The 18,561-nt window shown below is 37.4% G+C and overlaps 1 protein-coding gene across 5 annotated transcripts in view; it reads right to left on the minus strand.

Annotated features, from left to right (window-relative positions):
• RAP1GDS1 (Rap1 GTPase-GDP dissociation stimulator 1) overlaps positions 1–18,561 on the minus strand; it is a 91,048-nt gene that overhangs the window by 6,401 nt on the left and 66,086 nt on the right. For all 5 annotated transcript variants that reach the window (XM_030947946.1, XM_030947947.1, XM_030947945.1 and 2 more), the window contains 7 exons: positions 11,366–11,494; positions 8,948–9,073; positions 6,236–6,379; positions 5,849–5,980; positions 5,302–5,436; positions 3,595–3,720; positions 2,465–2,604 (listed from right to left, as the gene is read on the minus strand). In XM_030947946.1, coding sequence (XP_030803806.1) covers positions 2,465–2,604; positions 3,595–3,720; positions 5,302–5,436; positions 5,849–5,980; positions 6,236–6,379; positions 8,948–9,073; positions 11,366–11,494 — 932 coding nt within the window. The remainder of the gene's footprint in view (positions 1–2,464; positions 2,605–3,594; positions 3,721–5,301; positions 5,437–5,848; positions 5,981–6,235; positions 6,380–8,947; positions 9,074–11,365; positions 11,495–18,561) is intronic.

An 18,561-nucleotide genomic window follows, 5' to 3' on the forward strand; every position in this document is an offset into this window, starting at 1 on the left:
TGTTGTAACTCAAGTTCTCGTGCTGTGCCATCAATCATCAAATAATTATGGGTTCAAAGTATCCAACAAACTATATACTTGGGGTAAGGAAGCACACAAACATAGTTATAATTAAGTTATTAAATGCTTCATCTCTCTCCACGAATTTTCAGAGTTTCTTCAAAATGTTCAGAGAGGTGAGATCACAAATATGACACCTTACTATGTAACAGAAATGGTGTACTTGAAAAGCTGTTTAGACATAAGACAGGGAAACAAGCAGTGGTATATTGTTACGGGATTTTTCTTCAAATACAAAGGAGGTAAGGAAAAGGTATGTATGGGACACCAATGTGTTGGCTTCTCTTCTAAACCCAGCTGTTAAAATGAATTGTTGTGCAGTACTGCTGCCCAGTATCTAGGAACTTAAAATGTTATTTAACTGGGTTAAATGTGTCTAAAATAGATAAAAATACACAGCTGTGATTCTGTTTTCAAGTCCAAAATTTGATCCAACTTATGTGACAAGAGAAAAAGATTATAATAGACTAATACTCTACAGGTATTAGTTATAATTACACAAGTGGTTGTGCACTTCATGATTTCACCATTTTATATCCCAAAAATAGTTGCAAATTGTTTGCCTGAAAAATCAGGTAACGGGGCATGCTGAAATGAGACTGTTCAAGGAAATGTGGATTGGTTTTTTATTATTTTTTATTTGTCCTGTGAGTGCACAAAGGTTTGTAGTAGCATTAATTTCTTGAAACAAGAATATGATTTAAATTTTTCATCTATATCTTAAATTTCCATTTAAAACACATCCCCCTTTCTTATACCAGCCACAAGCCAAAATAGTGAGATATATAGTCTCACTACTGTGAGCCTATAACATAAATTAAAAAAATAAACATCTAAACCTAAACACAAAATACCATCTCAAATACCTTCAACCCCAACCTCCACAAAAAAGCCCCCAAAAAACCAAAAACCAACACTCCAAAGTAGTTTTTAGACTGAGATAATCTGGGAACTGCTAAGTTCTATTTGAATTGGTGTGGAACTTTGGGTATATAAGGCTTAAGAACCAATCAGCATCTTTGACATCAACATTTTTTATATTGTAGGTGAACCTCACCCTTTAAAAGGCAGTACTGAGTAGATGACAGCCATCAGGTTTGGTGCTAGTGTGGCTGAAATCACAGGTACCTTCTCCAGTTTTGTAGAATGACTAAAACTGACTGTTGCCTCTGTAAATATTACCCCAAAGCATTTAAAATTAAAAGCCAAATTCAAACCTGATGTTAAGAGCCATACAGCTGTACTCATATTCAAACCTAGAGGGCAGCAAAGGCTTAAAAAACCCCACCCTCTCAGCTCTGTTATCCTCTTCATGTCAAATTTCCTCTGTGAGTACATGCACCCCACAAGAATTAATTCACCTGTGATGATGCTGTTAATATCTATCTATCTGCCTTAATATCTATTTGATGTCATCAGTAGTGTCTCCATATTTAGAATTGAATTCTGTTGTCCTATAGAGAATATTTATTAAATCTCATATCTGTGGTGGTGTTTGCCATCCATGCATGCATGCATGCATGCGTGCTGGGGACTTTGGGGGAGAGGGCAGAAGTGAGAACCAGAAAAATGAACCCTGATCAGTTTTAGAGGCTGAACATAAAATGGAGAAAGGGTATTAGACAGAGACAGTGATATTAGCAATCAGCAAAGATTTAAATCCCTGTGAGGCCTGTTGATTTGTTCTTGGAGACACTCAGTACACATCAGGCCCCTACTGTATTTTTCACTTCATAAATGCCATGGATGAATGAAGAGGTCACTGTTACTGTCCGAGCTCTCCAAATCACACTTGCTATTTAAGTTCAGTAATGCAGCCTGTGTTCTTATCAGTGAACATGCTAGAAGAAACCTGAGCCTGAAATAGCCTGTCTCCAGAGATGTGTTTGTCCTTTATAAGGCTGCTTGGTCTAATACTCAGCTGAACAAGAATGATGGACTTGAACTGCTGAGGCAAAGATATTTGATTGATGTGAAGGTGATGGGAGGGGCAGATTAATTTTTCCTAATGTTATACCTTTTGCCATATACAAGCAATCTTTTGTTAGAATAAATTATCATTTCTAATGATCCATCAGAATCTTGAAACTCTGAAATATGCTCTATGAAGAGTAGGGAGACAGACTATTTCTGGATCTCAGTTTTATATAAATATATAGCAAGATCCTAACAACTGAGTTCACTGATTCTTCATATATAGCATCATTAAAACACAGAGAATACAGCATGCTGAACTTCTGCAGGATACATTTAAAATAAAAATCAGTCAAGCCTTGGGCAGAGGAGATTTAACACATGAATACCCAGGCTGGCTTGCTAGAAGGATTGCAAGGTGGAGGGTTGGTTAGCAACAGCAAGGTAACTCTTAGTTCTGACAAGCTGACCTTTTTGTCCACTAACTTACTTTTGATTTGCTGTGTCGTATAAGTGCAGAAAGTAGTCTGTTGGACTCTCCCATCACACCTGCGTGATCCTTGGCTTCACACCACTCCACCAAGCGTTCCACCAGTTTTACGTTTTTGCCCAGCTGTTCAGCTGCTTCTGCTACATGATGCCGGAGCCAACAACACAACAAAAAGGTAGTCACTTTTTTTAAGCAAGTGCTAGAAAAACAAGCTGAAAGTTACTAACTTGGAGGAGTTAGAAGAACTTCACTAGCCTGCACTACCAGTGGGAAAAGTCTAGATTGCATTGAAGCAAGTAAAGCCAGTCAAAATGAAAAGAAATAAAAAAAATTCAGAAAAACATTCATAATCCAGTTTTTGAAACAACTTATCAGCCCAGTTAATGAAGCTTGTGCACTGATGAAGAGCAGGGAAAATACAGGTGATATCACACCCCCAGCTGAGCTGTGAGCCAGCTCAACTATTAAAAAACAGGAGGGACTGCTGCCAGAAGGGAGCACTGTGGTCAGTTAGATCAGGTTTGATAGACTGTAAGTCACGTAAGTTTCTTCAAAAAAAGTCTATTTCACATCCAATGCTTTGCTAGAACTAGAATGGATCTTTTGAAAAAATCTGTAGGACTGAGTCAAAAATAAATACACAGCTAATTTACCTCATGAACTATTTCTGATTTTTAGCAGACTTCTGATTTTATAAATCCTCATCCTGGAACAAGTTGGTAACTAAAAGGTGCTTTTTCTTTTTGGAATTGCAGTCTATCAATTAGTAGAGTATTATCCTGTTCCAAGGACCGAGGTACAGCCAGGGAACACAGTAAGTGAACAGCAAAACAGGAGTGGTAGCTCAAAACACTCACACCTCAATATACACTTGTAACGTGACAGTGTAAAAAAGTTCAAAAAGAAATAAGCATTTGACACCTATTTGAGGGTCCCTGGTAGTCAGTTTAGGAGTTCTGAAAAAAAAAATCAACCCATATTCCTCTCCTTTTGCATATGTATTAGATTTATTCCATGACTTCAGGAATGAAATTTATAAAAACTCTGCTTCTCTCATTTAAGAATCTTGGCAGCGTATCACAGACTGAACCAAAGAGAATCACTTAACATAGAGAACAGTTTATTTTTACCTTGTGCATCTATTAACATTCTTAATGTTCCCAGCAGCTTGAACTGAACGGGGGGCATCTCCGATCTGAGAAATTTCAATACAGCTTCTGCAACACCAGCTGATAGCATCTTAGCCTTATTTACAACTGCATGAATAAAGAACAGGGATTGATCTCAAAAACATTTCTGGAAGGTGCAGTTAATTTCAGAGCTGGACTGGAAGCAAATCTTCAGACGTGGTTTGAAAAAGAGGTTGTGAGCATAGACTTCAGGAACAGTGTGCGCTGGTGATACTGTGTTGTGGAAAAATGTCATGGTTCCTGTGAAATTAAGTGCTTTTTCCTAGCATGCACATCTATATTTCTGTATTCAGCTTGAGCACCACCAAAGCGGTAGACTCCTCCCTTTGGTGTAGGAAAGGTATCTTCCACAAAATGCATCAGGCAGGAGCCCAGGCTAATACTTGCACCCCCAAATAGGAGGAAACTTCTCTGAGTCCCAACCACACTCTTCTATTTCTCACAGGCAAAGGAACTAATTAGCAGAGCAAAGCATCCAATTAGCAGAATAACCTCTTACCCAGTTCCAATACTTCATACAAATAACACTCTAGCCTGACATGCCTGGAGTCTGTAGTCTTTTGTTGCCTTCTTCCCCTCTACAACCTCTGTTTCATCCTTTCCACTAGTCCATGTTCTCCACTTTCACAGAGCACTCTGAAATGCATTTAAGGTGCAAACCTTGCCCAGTAGTGTACTTGGAAAAACATAGTTATTAGGTATTTGAAATAGTGTTTTGACACAGAGCTAATCACTGAGGTCAGTTATTACTTGCTCGTTTCTTTGTAACAATGTACAGGGATGGTGATGTAGGTCTCTGGCAGACACCCTTCAGCACAGGCTACAGGGAAGCTGACTGATGGAAGTGAAAAGAATGACTCACCTGAGAAAGGTAAGCAAATGGAATACTGCTAAACCTCAGTGAGTTTAGTTATGTATGCATGATCATATCTAGAAGTTAGGATTTGTCAAAACCAAAACTAGTAAAATAAGGTTATATGGACGAAAGACTTATTTTTGGCTTGGCACAAGAAACCATACACAAGTGTTACAGATTTGCTTTGTTGTTTTCTGTGCATGCTCTACCTTTATGCTTGGGTAATCAAAACTCACACAAATTAAGTTACTAAAAATGACAAAATCAGCATTCAGCTTACTGCCAACAAACAGTAACTAATTGCAATAGGCTAGCTATTCTGTCAGTCTACCTCCAGCTCTAATTTGGCAATTTTCAGTGTCTTAAGTAAGATGCAGTGTTTTAACAAAGTGGGCACTGTTCTCTGGTGGGGCCCCTCAGCTGTGAGACAGATTGCAAATGAAGCAAGCAGAAAGAAAAATAAATATGCAGTGCTCTGGACAAAAAGGGTTGAGAAATCATATTCAAGGCCTCCTCAGCTCCTCACCAATTACAAGGATGCCCTTTCTTTGGTGGAGGATACTGTGGGATCAGAGTGGCAAGGGACAGTCACTATGCCTGTGATGTATTCAGAACTGCTTTTCTGAACTGCTGTGCAACAGACACAAAGCAGTGATGGGCCAGAATGAAAAGCAGCAGTCTGACCTGCCTCTAGGACTGTCAGTCAGTGCTCCCACCCACATTCCCTGGGGGGTACAGTGGGAGAACAGAATTTCACCTTCGGGTGGTTAGCAATCCAAAGAGAGGCTTACCAGGAATAGCCAGGTTTCTGAGAGCACTCAGTGCAGCGTGCTGCACAGTTACATTTCCATCCTCCACATGTCTGTCTAGCAGATCCATCAGCTTTTGAACTATGCCATTATCCACCATATGGATGCAGTTTCCGTCTGTGTGAGATGTAACAAGTCATTCGTGAAGGGAAGATTATTACTAAGATTTTTACAACAGCTTCTTATGAATAGAAGGGTTGTTTCCTTGCTCCTTTTTAGATTTCATTGTTGAGAATTTGACCACTATCATCTGTGAGAATTGCAGTGCTCATGACAAACTTACAAGAGCGAGAGAAGAAATCAGAAGAAAGTAGAAATCCCCTTTACCCCTCTACACATGCAAAATAATATTTTTAAAGTAGGTTTAATGCTTTTGAGTAAAGTTTAAAGTTAAGTTTAAAACTAGTGATGTTGCTGTGGAACTCAACAGCAGCTTTACTGCAACACAGTTCTTGTTTGCAGCTCTACAGACAGAGCATGATAGAGGAGAACACATAAATTTACATAAGCTATTATGGCATGTTCTTACCATTTCTGGCAAAATTTGCAATAGCCAGTGCTCCTGCAAGCTGTAGCTGATGACTATTGGAAGGAATCCATGAAAGTACTCTTTGGAACACACTGCCTTTTCCTCCTTCAAATAACTTTTGCATGGATTCATCTGGGGTAAAAAGCACAGAGAGTCAGCAAGCCAAAGTGTTAGAGAAAATTCTCTTTATATTTGTGAAGCTCTGCTGGTTTCACTACAATTAATCCAGTCCTGCAATGAGGGACAAAATCTGACCTGTTAAATGTTTGCCTGGTGTGCAGCAGGTCATCTAGGTTATTTAGAAAATTAATAAATAGTGAAATTCAGCAGCCAAACAGGATTGTGTCTGCTGTTGCTTTGCAGAACATAATGAGAGTCCATCCTTACCTCCAAGCAATAATAGAACCATAAGATCAGAAGCTGTTTTAAGCTCTGCAATATCATCCTCTTTGTCACTGTCCACAGTCTTCTGGACAATCTCAAGTAAGCACTCCACCAAACCAGCTTCAACCAGCTGCAGTTTAATGACATCTGGAAAATAGCATGGATAATAGGAGTCAGAATCAGGATTTTAAATGCATCTGTCCTACACACATATGCAGGATGGACTGTAAGAAACAGTGATGTCAGTGTTTTCACTGACAACTTGTGTACATAAAACCACAAGTTCTTTATTTGAAATTCTTATGGCCAACTTCTGTTATTATTCATCTAACAGGCTCTCTCTGGCTCTGGACTTCCTTTAGAGCACAGTCATAAGCTGAAGGTGTATGGAGCTCTTCACTTCTAAAAATGAGGATATTTCTCTACAGCAAACTTCTAGCACCTCAGTCATGGCGCAGCAGACTCATAAGGACTGGGCTGTGTTCCTTCTTTCCAAAGACAGACAGTATATCTGCCATTTGTTGAAAGGGCTGCAGGAGGAGTGCAGAAAGGTCAAATCCAAAAGGTTGGGTTGGCAGAGAAGTTTGTTCTGGAAACTGATGAGGCAAACTAATTTAGTTGTTATTCAAAACAAGGCTTGAGAAGGTAATATTTTTTTTTTCAAGTGACATAAAATCTGGGAACAATATTTTTTTCTCTTTTTTCTAAAATAACAAAATATTTAACAGATATTTCCCTTGGAATCTTCTTTACATGCCTAAACTCCATTTCTGTTAAGAGGGAATGGCAGGCTGTCTTAAGCTATGTGAGGTCTCTTCATACATGGAAGTGATTCTGGTAGCTTTTGCAGGCTGGTTTTGAAAAATAGTCACGAAGCTCTGCAGAAGTGTGCAAAAGAAGTGGATTTCTCTCAGTTTTCTACATGAAATGGTATTTTTGCAAAAAGGTGTTAATCCAAGTTAAAATATTTTTAGGCCAGGGCTTTGGAAATATTTTTTTCATACAGTTTACAAACCACACTTGGGAGAGGAAGTGTGTTCTACCTCTGGTGAAGGATGTGTCTGACTCTCAGTTTCCTGGTGTCACGAGGCTTTTTGCCTCAGTGAAATTCATTGTTCCTTTAAGAGTGGCCGACCTTCTCATGAACTTTGTAAGGAAATGCAAAATCTCCAGCTGGGATTTTTTTTAATAGGCTCTTTTGCACTGAGGTGCTTTAAAAAGTAGAGAATACCCTTAGCTATAGAATACAGGGTTGCAGATGTTCTGTGATTTGAAATTGAAATTGCTACACTAGCATGCTTAATCAACAAGTAAATTATAAAAAAACCTTAAAACACCCCAACCACCAAAATCCGGACTCTGCAAATACTTAATTGAGATGTTTTTCCCTTCTGACCTATTGCTAATTATCTACAATGAAAAGCACCTAAACAGTACCAGCAAAGTGAACTCATTTATGTATGCCTTCAATCCACAGTGGAAATGTTTTTCTGACTACCTGTCAACATCTGAGCATCTGAGTCAGGGTCAGCAGCAGTGAATTTCTCAAATCTTATTGCGACTAAAAAACTTACTCTAAGAAAAATCGAGCATTTGAACTGACATATATCAAACACACAAAAAGTTCAACCCTGTTTTGTGTCATTCTGAGGATGGAACTACCTTAGAGTAGATTTTAAGTTATTATATAGTAGATTATATATTTTGGAAAAGATGTGCATTTTTAGAGCTGAAAAAAGGAATTGATTTTCCATGCCACTTAAAAGTCAAAGTACCTTTTTAAATTGAAATGGAAGTTTATCCTGACTTATACTTTGTAAAACAGACACACACAGAGTGTGCATGCACAACGGAATGGATGAAACATAAATCTGAGTTTGCAGTTCTATCTAACAATCTATTCAATTAAAAAAAGCTTTAATGCTGAAGTAGTTAAAATGAGGTTAGAGAGCCATCAAATACTCTGATGTCTTCCCTACACAGAACTGCTTCCCACATCAGTCCATCTCCTCTTGTTAACTCATTAGTTTATTTCCGTCAAGGGCAGATGATACATTGTACAAGCAACCTTTGTTTGATCCCTTGTTCCTCTGGAGGAACATCCCGGAGGGGTGATCAGGGGTGCACATTGATTCCTGCTCTGGCTTGAGCAGTGAGTCAAACTCCCCGGGGCTGCCTGGGGCTATGTAAGATACACCACCAAACACCCAAATTAAATTCATATGATCTCTCAATGAACAGTAAGGGCAGAGTGTCCAGCCCTTAGCCCTGCAATTGACATGCCCCTAACAAAAATAGTGTTATAGGAAATGGAACTGCCAGAGGCTCTGTGATTCCAGGAAATTATGTCCTGGTGCTCCAATGGTCTATGAACACTTGAGCCAATGCTTGCAGACAAATGTTGTGAAGCTCACTAAAAAGCAGCTTTTGATATTCCCACTGTGGGCACAGGCAATAAAATATAACATAATTGTATACAGAGTGAATCAGTGATGGAATTAGCATTAACAATGTGCTGGCTCCTGTCATATGCTCAACAATTAAGACCCATTCACTTTTCATGACACTACAATCACATGGATCAGCTGTGGTGGCTTTGGAAGGAGACAGCCCATTTCTCTGCATTTAATGTCTGAAAAACACACCGATATACTGAAACAAACAATACACATAAGACAATGAGTAAAAGATAGAATAAGAAAAAAAAATTCTCACCATTTTCTGCCAGGGGGGCCAAAACTTCAAAAATCATCTCTTTTTTATCATGCTCTATTTGCTTCTTGAACAGTTTCACAAGCTCTTCAGCAATGTTTGTGTAGGCAAACTGCTCCTTACTTGACTCTGTGAAGCAAAAGGAGAAAATCAGTGCAAAGTAAACAAACAGCACAAGAACTACTTTTTCTCTTTGTTTCCAGGTTTATTCAGCAAGATGACTAACTGCTCTTCACAGACAAGAGCAATAGACTCATGCTTGTCACAAAATGAAGAGATAAATGTCTAACACTTTAAATGTGCTGACCTGAAATAGTTATGGTTAAGGCTGTTAAAAATATATAAATATATGATTCAAGGCTGTTTGGTCTGGCTTGTCCCACCAAAATATAAGCTAGCTATAGTACAAAAAGAAGTCTTTGATTTCCCTCATCTTAATAGAAAGAAGAGCAGGTTATATACTACATTTTCTGTGGGAGAGATGAAGATTTGCACCAAATGCTTTAATATTTACATGGTCTCATGATGGTGACATTCCTTTTGAAATCTGTGTGTGGCTGTTGCTGGGCCATCTCATACTGCACAGATACAGCATAAAGCAGTTTTACAGATGGGCGAGGTTCCTACCAGATTAGCCAGCAGGTCTTCAAATGTACATTCAACAAAAGCATCTCTTATTCCATTGCCTGTATCATATTCCTCCTCACTGGCAGTATTACAAGGGCTGCAGGTGGTAGGGCTGGTGTTCTGCATTCTCCAGTTGCCACCTCCTGAGGGCCATCTGTAGCCAGAAAACCTTCCAGCACCTTTGCTGTTGCTGTGACAGATGCTTAGGGATTACTTTACTGTAGAACTGACCCCAAGGACTTGGGAAAAGAATGAACTGCAATCCTGGACACTTTTGTGCACATCTCATAATTTTCTCTCACTGTGCATGGTTGTATAGCATATTCTATATGGAGTTTGATCTTTCCAGTATTTTAGCAGATCCGTCACTGGTTTGTGCCCTGCTTTGACACAGAATTAGAGTAATATAATGCTTTTCAAGGGATTCGTGCAATGCTGTTGTCTCGTAAGTGATGAAAAATGATAACCTCACCTAAAAAATTCCTTGAAGTTACAAGGCAAAAATAAAACAATACAGTTACAATGTGATTGACTACTGCTTAAGGGAGAATAAAGTATTACAAAGTAGATTAATTTTGTGCCAGTCTTAAAGAACGAGCACCTTTTCAATGTGTATGTACTGGAAGGGAAGTAGCAGCTGTAAAGTTTCTTTCCCATGGTTCTCATTACTCAACAAGAGAGAGCTGGATCTTTCCAAAGAGGGGAAGGAAATTCTCAGTGAGTCTACCATTTATCATATTTAATATCATTATGGTTTTGGTTGCATTTAAACATTAGAACTTGCAGCGTATGACTCTTATAATTTCTGCTGTGCAGACACAGTACACAGTGCCCAACCTGCAGGCCTCTGATTCATTAATTTAGCGCTACCTTGATGGCTTTTTCTGATGGTGATTTGTTAAGAATTATCTCCTGTAAATAAATTTATGTGTATGATCAAATGAAACTAGGTAACATGATACTTTCTCTGGCCTTGAAATCTGTGAACTCAGGCCACCAAGTACTACAAACTCAGAGACATATTTTTCATATTTTGAACTGCTGAATGTTCTTAGATGATATTGTAAGTGCTACGTATTTACTCCAGTGTAAAAAAATCCCAACTCATAAAACTAGAATTTCTCCAAATATGTTAGCAAAAGAACAACATAAACCACAAATGTTAATAAAACATAGGCCTTAACAACCCATTGATTTACACATGGTTGAATTCCAATGAAAACTGATCTGCTTGAAAAGACATTAGATCAAAGCAGGGCCACAAACTTCAATTTAAATGGAGTTCTAACTAAAATTAACATCTATTCATGATTCATACATGGATTTAGTCTAAATACTAGAGTATATTAAAATTCTGTACCTAAAATAATACTGTATATGCAGATTAACGACTGTGCCTGCCTCAATTTCATTCTGAGATTTTCATGAGCCAAATTTAATCTCGATAAAACTTTGTGGAGCTACACCAGGACACACTATTTATATAATTAATAAATAATTCACATTTAGTAAACAGTGCTATGGAAATACTGTTCAGATGATTTAAAATGTGCTTAGTTGAACTGAAGCACAGTAACATAAAACATAAGGTTGAATTAAGTACCCAAATAAATTTCAGTTACTGAAAGGGGAAAAAAAAGAGACAACTATATATTCTAGAGAAAATAAGCAAAAATTACTTGTCTGTTATTATTGAATGTACCAAAAGGACTTGAATGAGCTTTTTTAGTCTTTAACTAAGACTGAACATTATGAAAACTGTATGTAAATTTGAGATTAGTATCGTGGACTTACCGAGTTCTGCTAAATTGCCAAATGCAACAAGGCACATTTCTGTCAGAGCTGCATTGTGGCAATGAATGCCCAACAATTTCACTAACGTAGGAATAACACCCATATTGATAAGCTGTGACTGCAAGGTATCTACATAAAAAGAGAGTACAAGAGTGAATTAGCATTTCTCTTCTTAGTACTGTTCTTTTAACCAAAAAAGCATTTTTCACACAAAGCAACTTCTAGGCTAAGCAGCATGAAAATGTCTGTCTCCTCTACTCTTCAGACTAGGATTTGGTTCAGATTTGAGATATGGACTCATAATTCTTGTCCCTGGTAGTGGAGTGTAATTCCAGAAATACTCCTTCCTGATCTGTTCATAGGGTATAGTGAATTATGCAGCTACTGACAATTTTGTGGTTATCAGGTTCCTAATAAATGTCAGGTTTGATTCTGGGCTCACTGAGATTAGCTGACTGAAATTGACCTGAACAAGGTCAATGAAACAGTGATTTATCTGAGAGCTTTTTCTATATAGTCTTTTTAAAATTAAAGATCAAAACTGGAAAATTAAAATTAGAATGAATATAAACTGGCACTGAAATAAACATGAAAAGTTTCATAAACACAGGAAGTCACAATGTAGATTATGAAGAGCTTGAGAAAAAAGAAAGTTTAATAAAGACAAAAAATGGAAGGTTTAAGAAAAGTTCTTAGAAGCCATTCTGATAATTTCTTGCATAGGATGAAAGTTTATAGTATTTACAAGTAAGAAAAGTATTGCTCCTAGGTGTCTGCAAATAGAAAGATGCTCTGATGGTTAGGCAGAAACATAATTGGTTTAAAAGATTATTTATAACAGTATTTCCTCTTACACATTTTACCTATAACATAGCAAAGAAGAAAAACATTGTTTCACAGTTGAATAGAATGAAGCAGACATAAACACACCAGATGTTGTTTAGTAATTTTCCTAAGCATCTTTTTTTCCTTTGTTTCTAAAGCACTTCAACTATGTTTAAATGTTACATAGTCAAAAGACAAGGATCCAAAGCCCAGTGATGTCAAGAGAACTGTATTACTTAATTTGGCTTTTGGTCAAGCCCTACTGGTAATTTCTGGGGTGGGGTTTTTTTGTTGTTGTTGTTTGTTTCTTTGTTTTGTTTAGTTGTTGGGGGTTTTTTTAGTGTGGTTTTCTTGTTAAGGAATTAATTTCAGGCAACTGAAATCAGTTGGAGTTCTTATATCTGTGGCATGAGAGCCATAAAAAATGAAGATTTTTACAGGGAGATAAAAACATATGATATCTGAAGTTTAGCAAATTTAGAATCATCTCATGTTCTCAAAAAACTCCTTGAAATTTTCATATAATGAAAATTATGAAAGATTCCAGAATGTTTAGCTCATTTGTACTCAGTATAAAATACTTTGATAATAATTATGAATTTGGTATACCAAGTAAGTAAATGGCATGGTTATTATAGGTTATTGGGGATGAGCAGGAATCCTTATGGCTTGACATCTTTAATAAAACTGTATTACTTACCAGTAACTGAATTTCCTTTTTTGAGGGGAGGGATTACCTGTTCCACAGATTCATGGTCTTTAGTGAAATTTATGAGAACACCATGTCAGACACCAAAGAGCTGTTGAAGTTGTCAAATTTCAGGTAAGTACAAATTGTACTAGCGCATGCATTGAATGCCATTTTACCTCTGGCAGATGTGTGAGTCACTACTACACCCTCCTACTTCATTCCAAACTGACTGGAAAAATCTGTCTTTCAATAGGAAACCTGGGGAGAGAGGGAGCTGGAATGGTTCTACAGAGAAAATTGTTGTGTAGGAGAACTCAAGTTACTGGTAAATAACCTGTTTTTGTCCTTGGTTTGTGATTGTCCCCTCTAAACACTTAAAAATTCTGAAGGAAAACTGGTTGTCATGGAGAGTGGGAGAACAAAGACACAAACCACAAATGCCATAGAAAATTATTTGGAAAGAAATTGTTTTGTTACTAGACTATACTTTTAGTCACTCTAAAAATCTCTTTATCCAACTGTAATGGATAAAGAGACAATCTCTATGGACTTCATTCCAACATCAGGAGCATAAACTCTCCATTTTGAGCAGGTTTTTAGTTCTGCTGTCTCTTTCTTAATACAAAATATATAAAAAGCATGGAGGGAAACCACATAATCTTTGAAAGGAAATAGGAATCTTAACAGTCAGATAGAAAGATATATGATTGTTCAAGAGAGCATGGAGTGCACTGACTAAAGGACCTCTAGAATTTCCAAACTAAAAAAAAAGAAAAAAACCCATATACTAAGAAAGAACAATTGTATTGGGTCAAAAGTCAGGTATTATATGTCAGACTCCATACCAGTTTGATTTTCCCAGAGTAGAAGGATGGCACCTGAGTACAGGAAATATCTACAGTGATAAGAATGGCATTACAAGAATTGACAATAAGGTAAACATTGCCTTAACAGCAGTAAGTGTTAATTTAAAACTTAAAATTTTCTCCTTTGACAAAGACAGGGCAACCCTGTGAGTCACAAAGGAAGCAAGACCTTTGAAAATAAAAGGCTGCCAGCAGCTATTTGCAATGTTTATACTTAAGCCTGGGCTTGCCATACAAATTCTGGACCTGACATTTACATCTGTCATTATCATCAACAGGAGGCTCTTTCTGTAGCAAAGTCTATTAAGCATTTTAAGAGAAAAGTATCAGGCACCTCACTGGTATGGAGACTTACAGCACTTTTTATTTCAGATAAATTAAAAATATCCAAGTGGTTCAGTCTCAGCTGGAGGAACTGCCAGCAGTTCTTTCTCTGCCCTAGGAAAACCTCGGACTGGGTAACTTGGACTAACTGTGTATCTTGGCCTTTCACTGCAGGAAGGGTAAATGTCCTGCTAGAGCAGGAGACCATTTTGGGGAAACATGCATCCATCCTACAATCAGTTGCCTGACACAGGACTAAAGTGAGCCATGATGCCAGGCAATGTTGTGTTTCAGGGTGAAACAGCACTTCTGTCCACTTTCTAAGCAGAACTTTATGCACAGAGAGCAGGAAGCATGACAAACTGAATGCCTCTCCTGAATTTATGACTTAAAACCACAATTTACACTACTATCATGTGTTGCACTATGTCTGTGTGTTCTTTAGGGGTGAAAAGCACTGACAGTGATGCTGTACAGATGCATATACAGGTAGATAAAAGGCAATCAATACATGCGCCAGCACAAAGATTACCTACCTAAAACTTGAATTTCAATGGCTCCATGTCCTTCGGTGACACACATGGAAACTCCAAAGAGTAAGATCTGAGGAGAATATCCCAAATTGAGAACTTTATTGGGGGCATTTTAGTTAAAAATGCTGATTTAGGCTAATTCATGATTTTGAAAAGAGTTTCAGAAAAAAACTCATCATTTGTGTCCCATCAATAACTGTGATTATAATACTGAAGGAAAAGTAGTTTTGTACAAATTGATGGCATAATTTCATACCCTAGAGAAACCTGCTTGCAATCCCCACAGCTATGTTAAATCATGACAGAACATAAAAGTCATTCTATTGATTATCTCACTGTCGTAGGGAACATACTTTTTATCTGCTTTTGCATACTTTAGGTTACTTTGCAATTCAGTATATTTAGGTCTTGAGCATGCTAGGCATCTCTAGCTGTGATGTAAATGAAACAAAATGACAAGCATGAAAATTAGCAAAGGTAAGTCTTAGGAGGAAGCATTACTGAAATATTGCTGTAGACCATAATAATGGTGCCATAAATCTCCCTTTCGTTTTTTGTATATTTACATAGCTTCTGCAGATGGTCAACAGTGCACATCAGACACCAACATTCATTCCAGTTGCTAAGAGTTTTGTGAGAATAAGAAGGCTCAGCAGTTGTATGATTTAACATCAGGATGTCACATTTTACGAAAGTGCTGAAGGAAAGACAATCTCGACAGACTGAAGTTTGCTATGAAATGAAATGAGGCAGCAATCTATAAAGGTAATTATTTTTATCTACATATATAAGCTCACATATATAAATGTACATATACTTCCACACATGCATACTGTATCCAGTTAACTCCCGATCTCCAATTTGACTATCTAATAAGCCAATTGGCCTAGTTCTTCCATAATTTCTGCAATTCTTTAAAAAGCCTTCCTGGTTTGTTTTAGAGATCTCAAGAGACAATTTGTTACCTTATGGACTGATCCCATTTACTTGCAAATAGTCTTGCCTCACAGGATTATGGGATCTGCAGAATAACCATTCATATTTCTAAGTCTTTTACAGGAGTGTTTGCATATGATTGTTAGTTTTATTAGATTAGTTATTAGTTTTCCCCTCTTTATCCAAGCCTGCTTTGCTTCTTGCTCTCAAGCAGATAAATGGCTACACAGAAGCTAATAACTGAAAGCAGGGATGAGCTATTTGTGTCTGATTGAATTTGGGTAGTAAAATAAATTTATGACAAGAGGGTCGAGATAACCTGGGCTGAAGGATGAAGGTTTTTCTGTTTCCAATCAGAAAAAACCCTCTAATTTCTAGCAGTGCAATTAAATATCAGCACCTTTTTTTTTAAGCTTAAAAGAACTGCAAGAAATGCCAAAGTTTGAGTTTGTTGTCTTAACAACTGTAGTTACTATTGACATTATAAGATACCAAGGAAGCAAAGAAAGAATTGAGAGACAGTAAGCAAAAATAATTCCTGAACACAAGCAGATGACACAAGAACCTTGTAAAAGGAATCCTATTTTTAAAGCTTAGACAACACTGTTATAACTGGAGTTACAATTGCAAGCTGAGTGTCCAGAATCAGGATGAGACACAAGAATGTTCCATTAATTTGCTCCGTTTAGGAAAAGGAAGTCTTACTTGTAGGTGCTCCTTAGTTGCCTTTTTTGTAAAACTCATGTGTGATAAATCCCTTAAAGTACTCAAGATTGAGTCTCTCAAGTTTAAAAAAATAAGGCAGTTGATAGTTACTAATAATGAAGTGGTAGCTATTGGAAAAAGAAGGCAATTAGCTGACTTGGAATGGCAAACTGTTTGGAATCAACTAAGACAATTTATATACTCTTTTGCTCATAAAATGCTGATGATTAGAAAATATTAGGGTGTTCACAGATAATTAGATGCAACTAAGAACCAACTGTGCTATAATGGTCCTTATCTGGATAGCTAGTACAAATTAAAAGAGTGCAAGTCATTAAGAGCAGTTAAAGAAATCTTCCAAGTCCCCACCTGTAACTTTTTAACACAGCATGCCAAGCTAGAAAAGATTATAGAAACATGAGAAGAGAATGTAGAAGTGCTATTTCAAAGACTGAAACACTTCCTCCTTCCCTAATATATTTTCTTTTATTTTTGTCCAATTGGTTTCCATAACTACGGACAAAGAAATCTGTGACTCTAGGCTGCAATGCCTTACTGCTCATCCTTCAGCAAAACCAGTGCAGCGTTTTATCTTCTTTGTAAGTAGCTGGGATCAAACCTTTGCAAGTAAATCCCAAAAATGGTATTCACTAAGTTGTGAGAACAATGAACTGTCACGGCAGTCTCAGTTTTGATGTTTAACAGGTCAGCAAAGAACTGCATTTAGTCAGAATATTATTCACCTGCTGCTGCAATGCGTGGAAGTGTGTGGTTGACTCAGGCTCCTAGTTGACCCTGACTGCTGTCCTGAAAATTCATGATGGCCCACAGGTGATATTTTTAGACCAGCTCACAATTACAGTCCAACTGTACTTGTGACTCTTAAAACTGGCAAGAGAGGTCAACTACCCATTTTTCCATTCACATGCTACAGGTATGGTCACTAAATTTTCTTCTAAAAATTTAGTCCTATAAATCACTTTTCTTTTTTAAAAAAATATTGATTTGTCATATTATTTGGGGTTTAATTTAATGGTTGCCCCAGTCAGTGAGCAAATTCACAATTTGTGAGAATAAGAAAGGCTCAGCAGTTGTATGATTTAACATCATGATGTCACATTTTACGAAGGTGCTGAAGGACACAAATCTAGAGGACACAAATCTTACACAGTCTACCCATGAATGCTGGGCCAAACATGAGCTGGGTTCCTACAAAAGGGACCCTTCCTCATGGAGACAACCAAATGTGTGGGGTAAGGTGGAAGTTTGGTAAACTCCCAGCATTCCTTCCTGATGGTAGAACACAGGGCTGGTGAGCACCCTGATTGAAGAGCTTGGGATACTCCTGCATTTCTCACTTCTGACACTGCTTCAGTGGCTCCTGTGAATAGTGTGAGATGAAAGATGTCCTTTAGCAGAGAGGAGAGCAGCTAGTGAATCCTCCTGGCTGTCACTGAACCACACAAACTGCTTTATTGATTGCATCAGAATAAGCTCTCTTACTAGAAGGAAGGAGTCATTTATTCAATGTTCCTAACAGTTAAGCTGTTCAGAAGCTGCTTGTTTGGGAGATTTATCTCATAATTAGTTTTCCTAGAGAAAATCTGCTGGGAGCTTGGTCACTGAAGCAAAACTGATAACAGTATCTCTACACATTGCTTCTGGATTCATCTGTCTTGAGCTACCAAGTCTACTGTATGCTCATTAGTCTTAATTAATACAGAACATTCTGGTAGCTTTGAGGTGAGAATATATATTTGCTCCAAATATTGTAACAAAGAAAAGTACTGAGTTAACACGATGAAATATAATAAATGTGATACTCATGCAAAGTGGTCAAGCAAAACAGTTCCTGGAAACTATATGTAATGAAGAACTAGAAAGTTGCTATTTAGAGAAGATGGAAGAAGTACTGTAAACAAGAATTCTTAGATAATACAAAGAAAAGAGGAGGAAAAAACCCAATGTAAGAACAAGTGAAGGAGATGAGACACATACAACAGTTATATTTGGAGCTGGATGAGTAACACAAAGAGCTGAGATCTCCAGAGAGATGGCACAGAAAACACACATGGAAACTATACTAGAAGAGATGATAAAGCAGATTAAAAATGTATACAATAAAGCCTATGGACCATCCTGAAAAGTAGAAAAGTTTTGGGGACATAGGATTGGAAAGTGAGTTACAGCAAGTGCTTTCTTTCAGGAAATGGTGAGTAAATAATAAAGAAGATATTTCTTCCTAAGATGAAGCACTGCAATTCAGGAAATGTAAAACAATATAATTATTAACTGTATTTGTAATCTGTGCCATTG

This window comes from Camarhynchus parvulus, chromosome 4 (genome assembly GCF_901933205.1).
Source record: "Camarhynchus parvulus chromosome 4, STF_HiC, whole genome shotgun sequence".
In the NCBI taxonomy this organism is placed as follows: domain Eukaryota; kingdom Metazoa; phylum Chordata; class Aves; order Passeriformes; family Thraupidae; genus Camarhynchus; species Camarhynchus parvulus.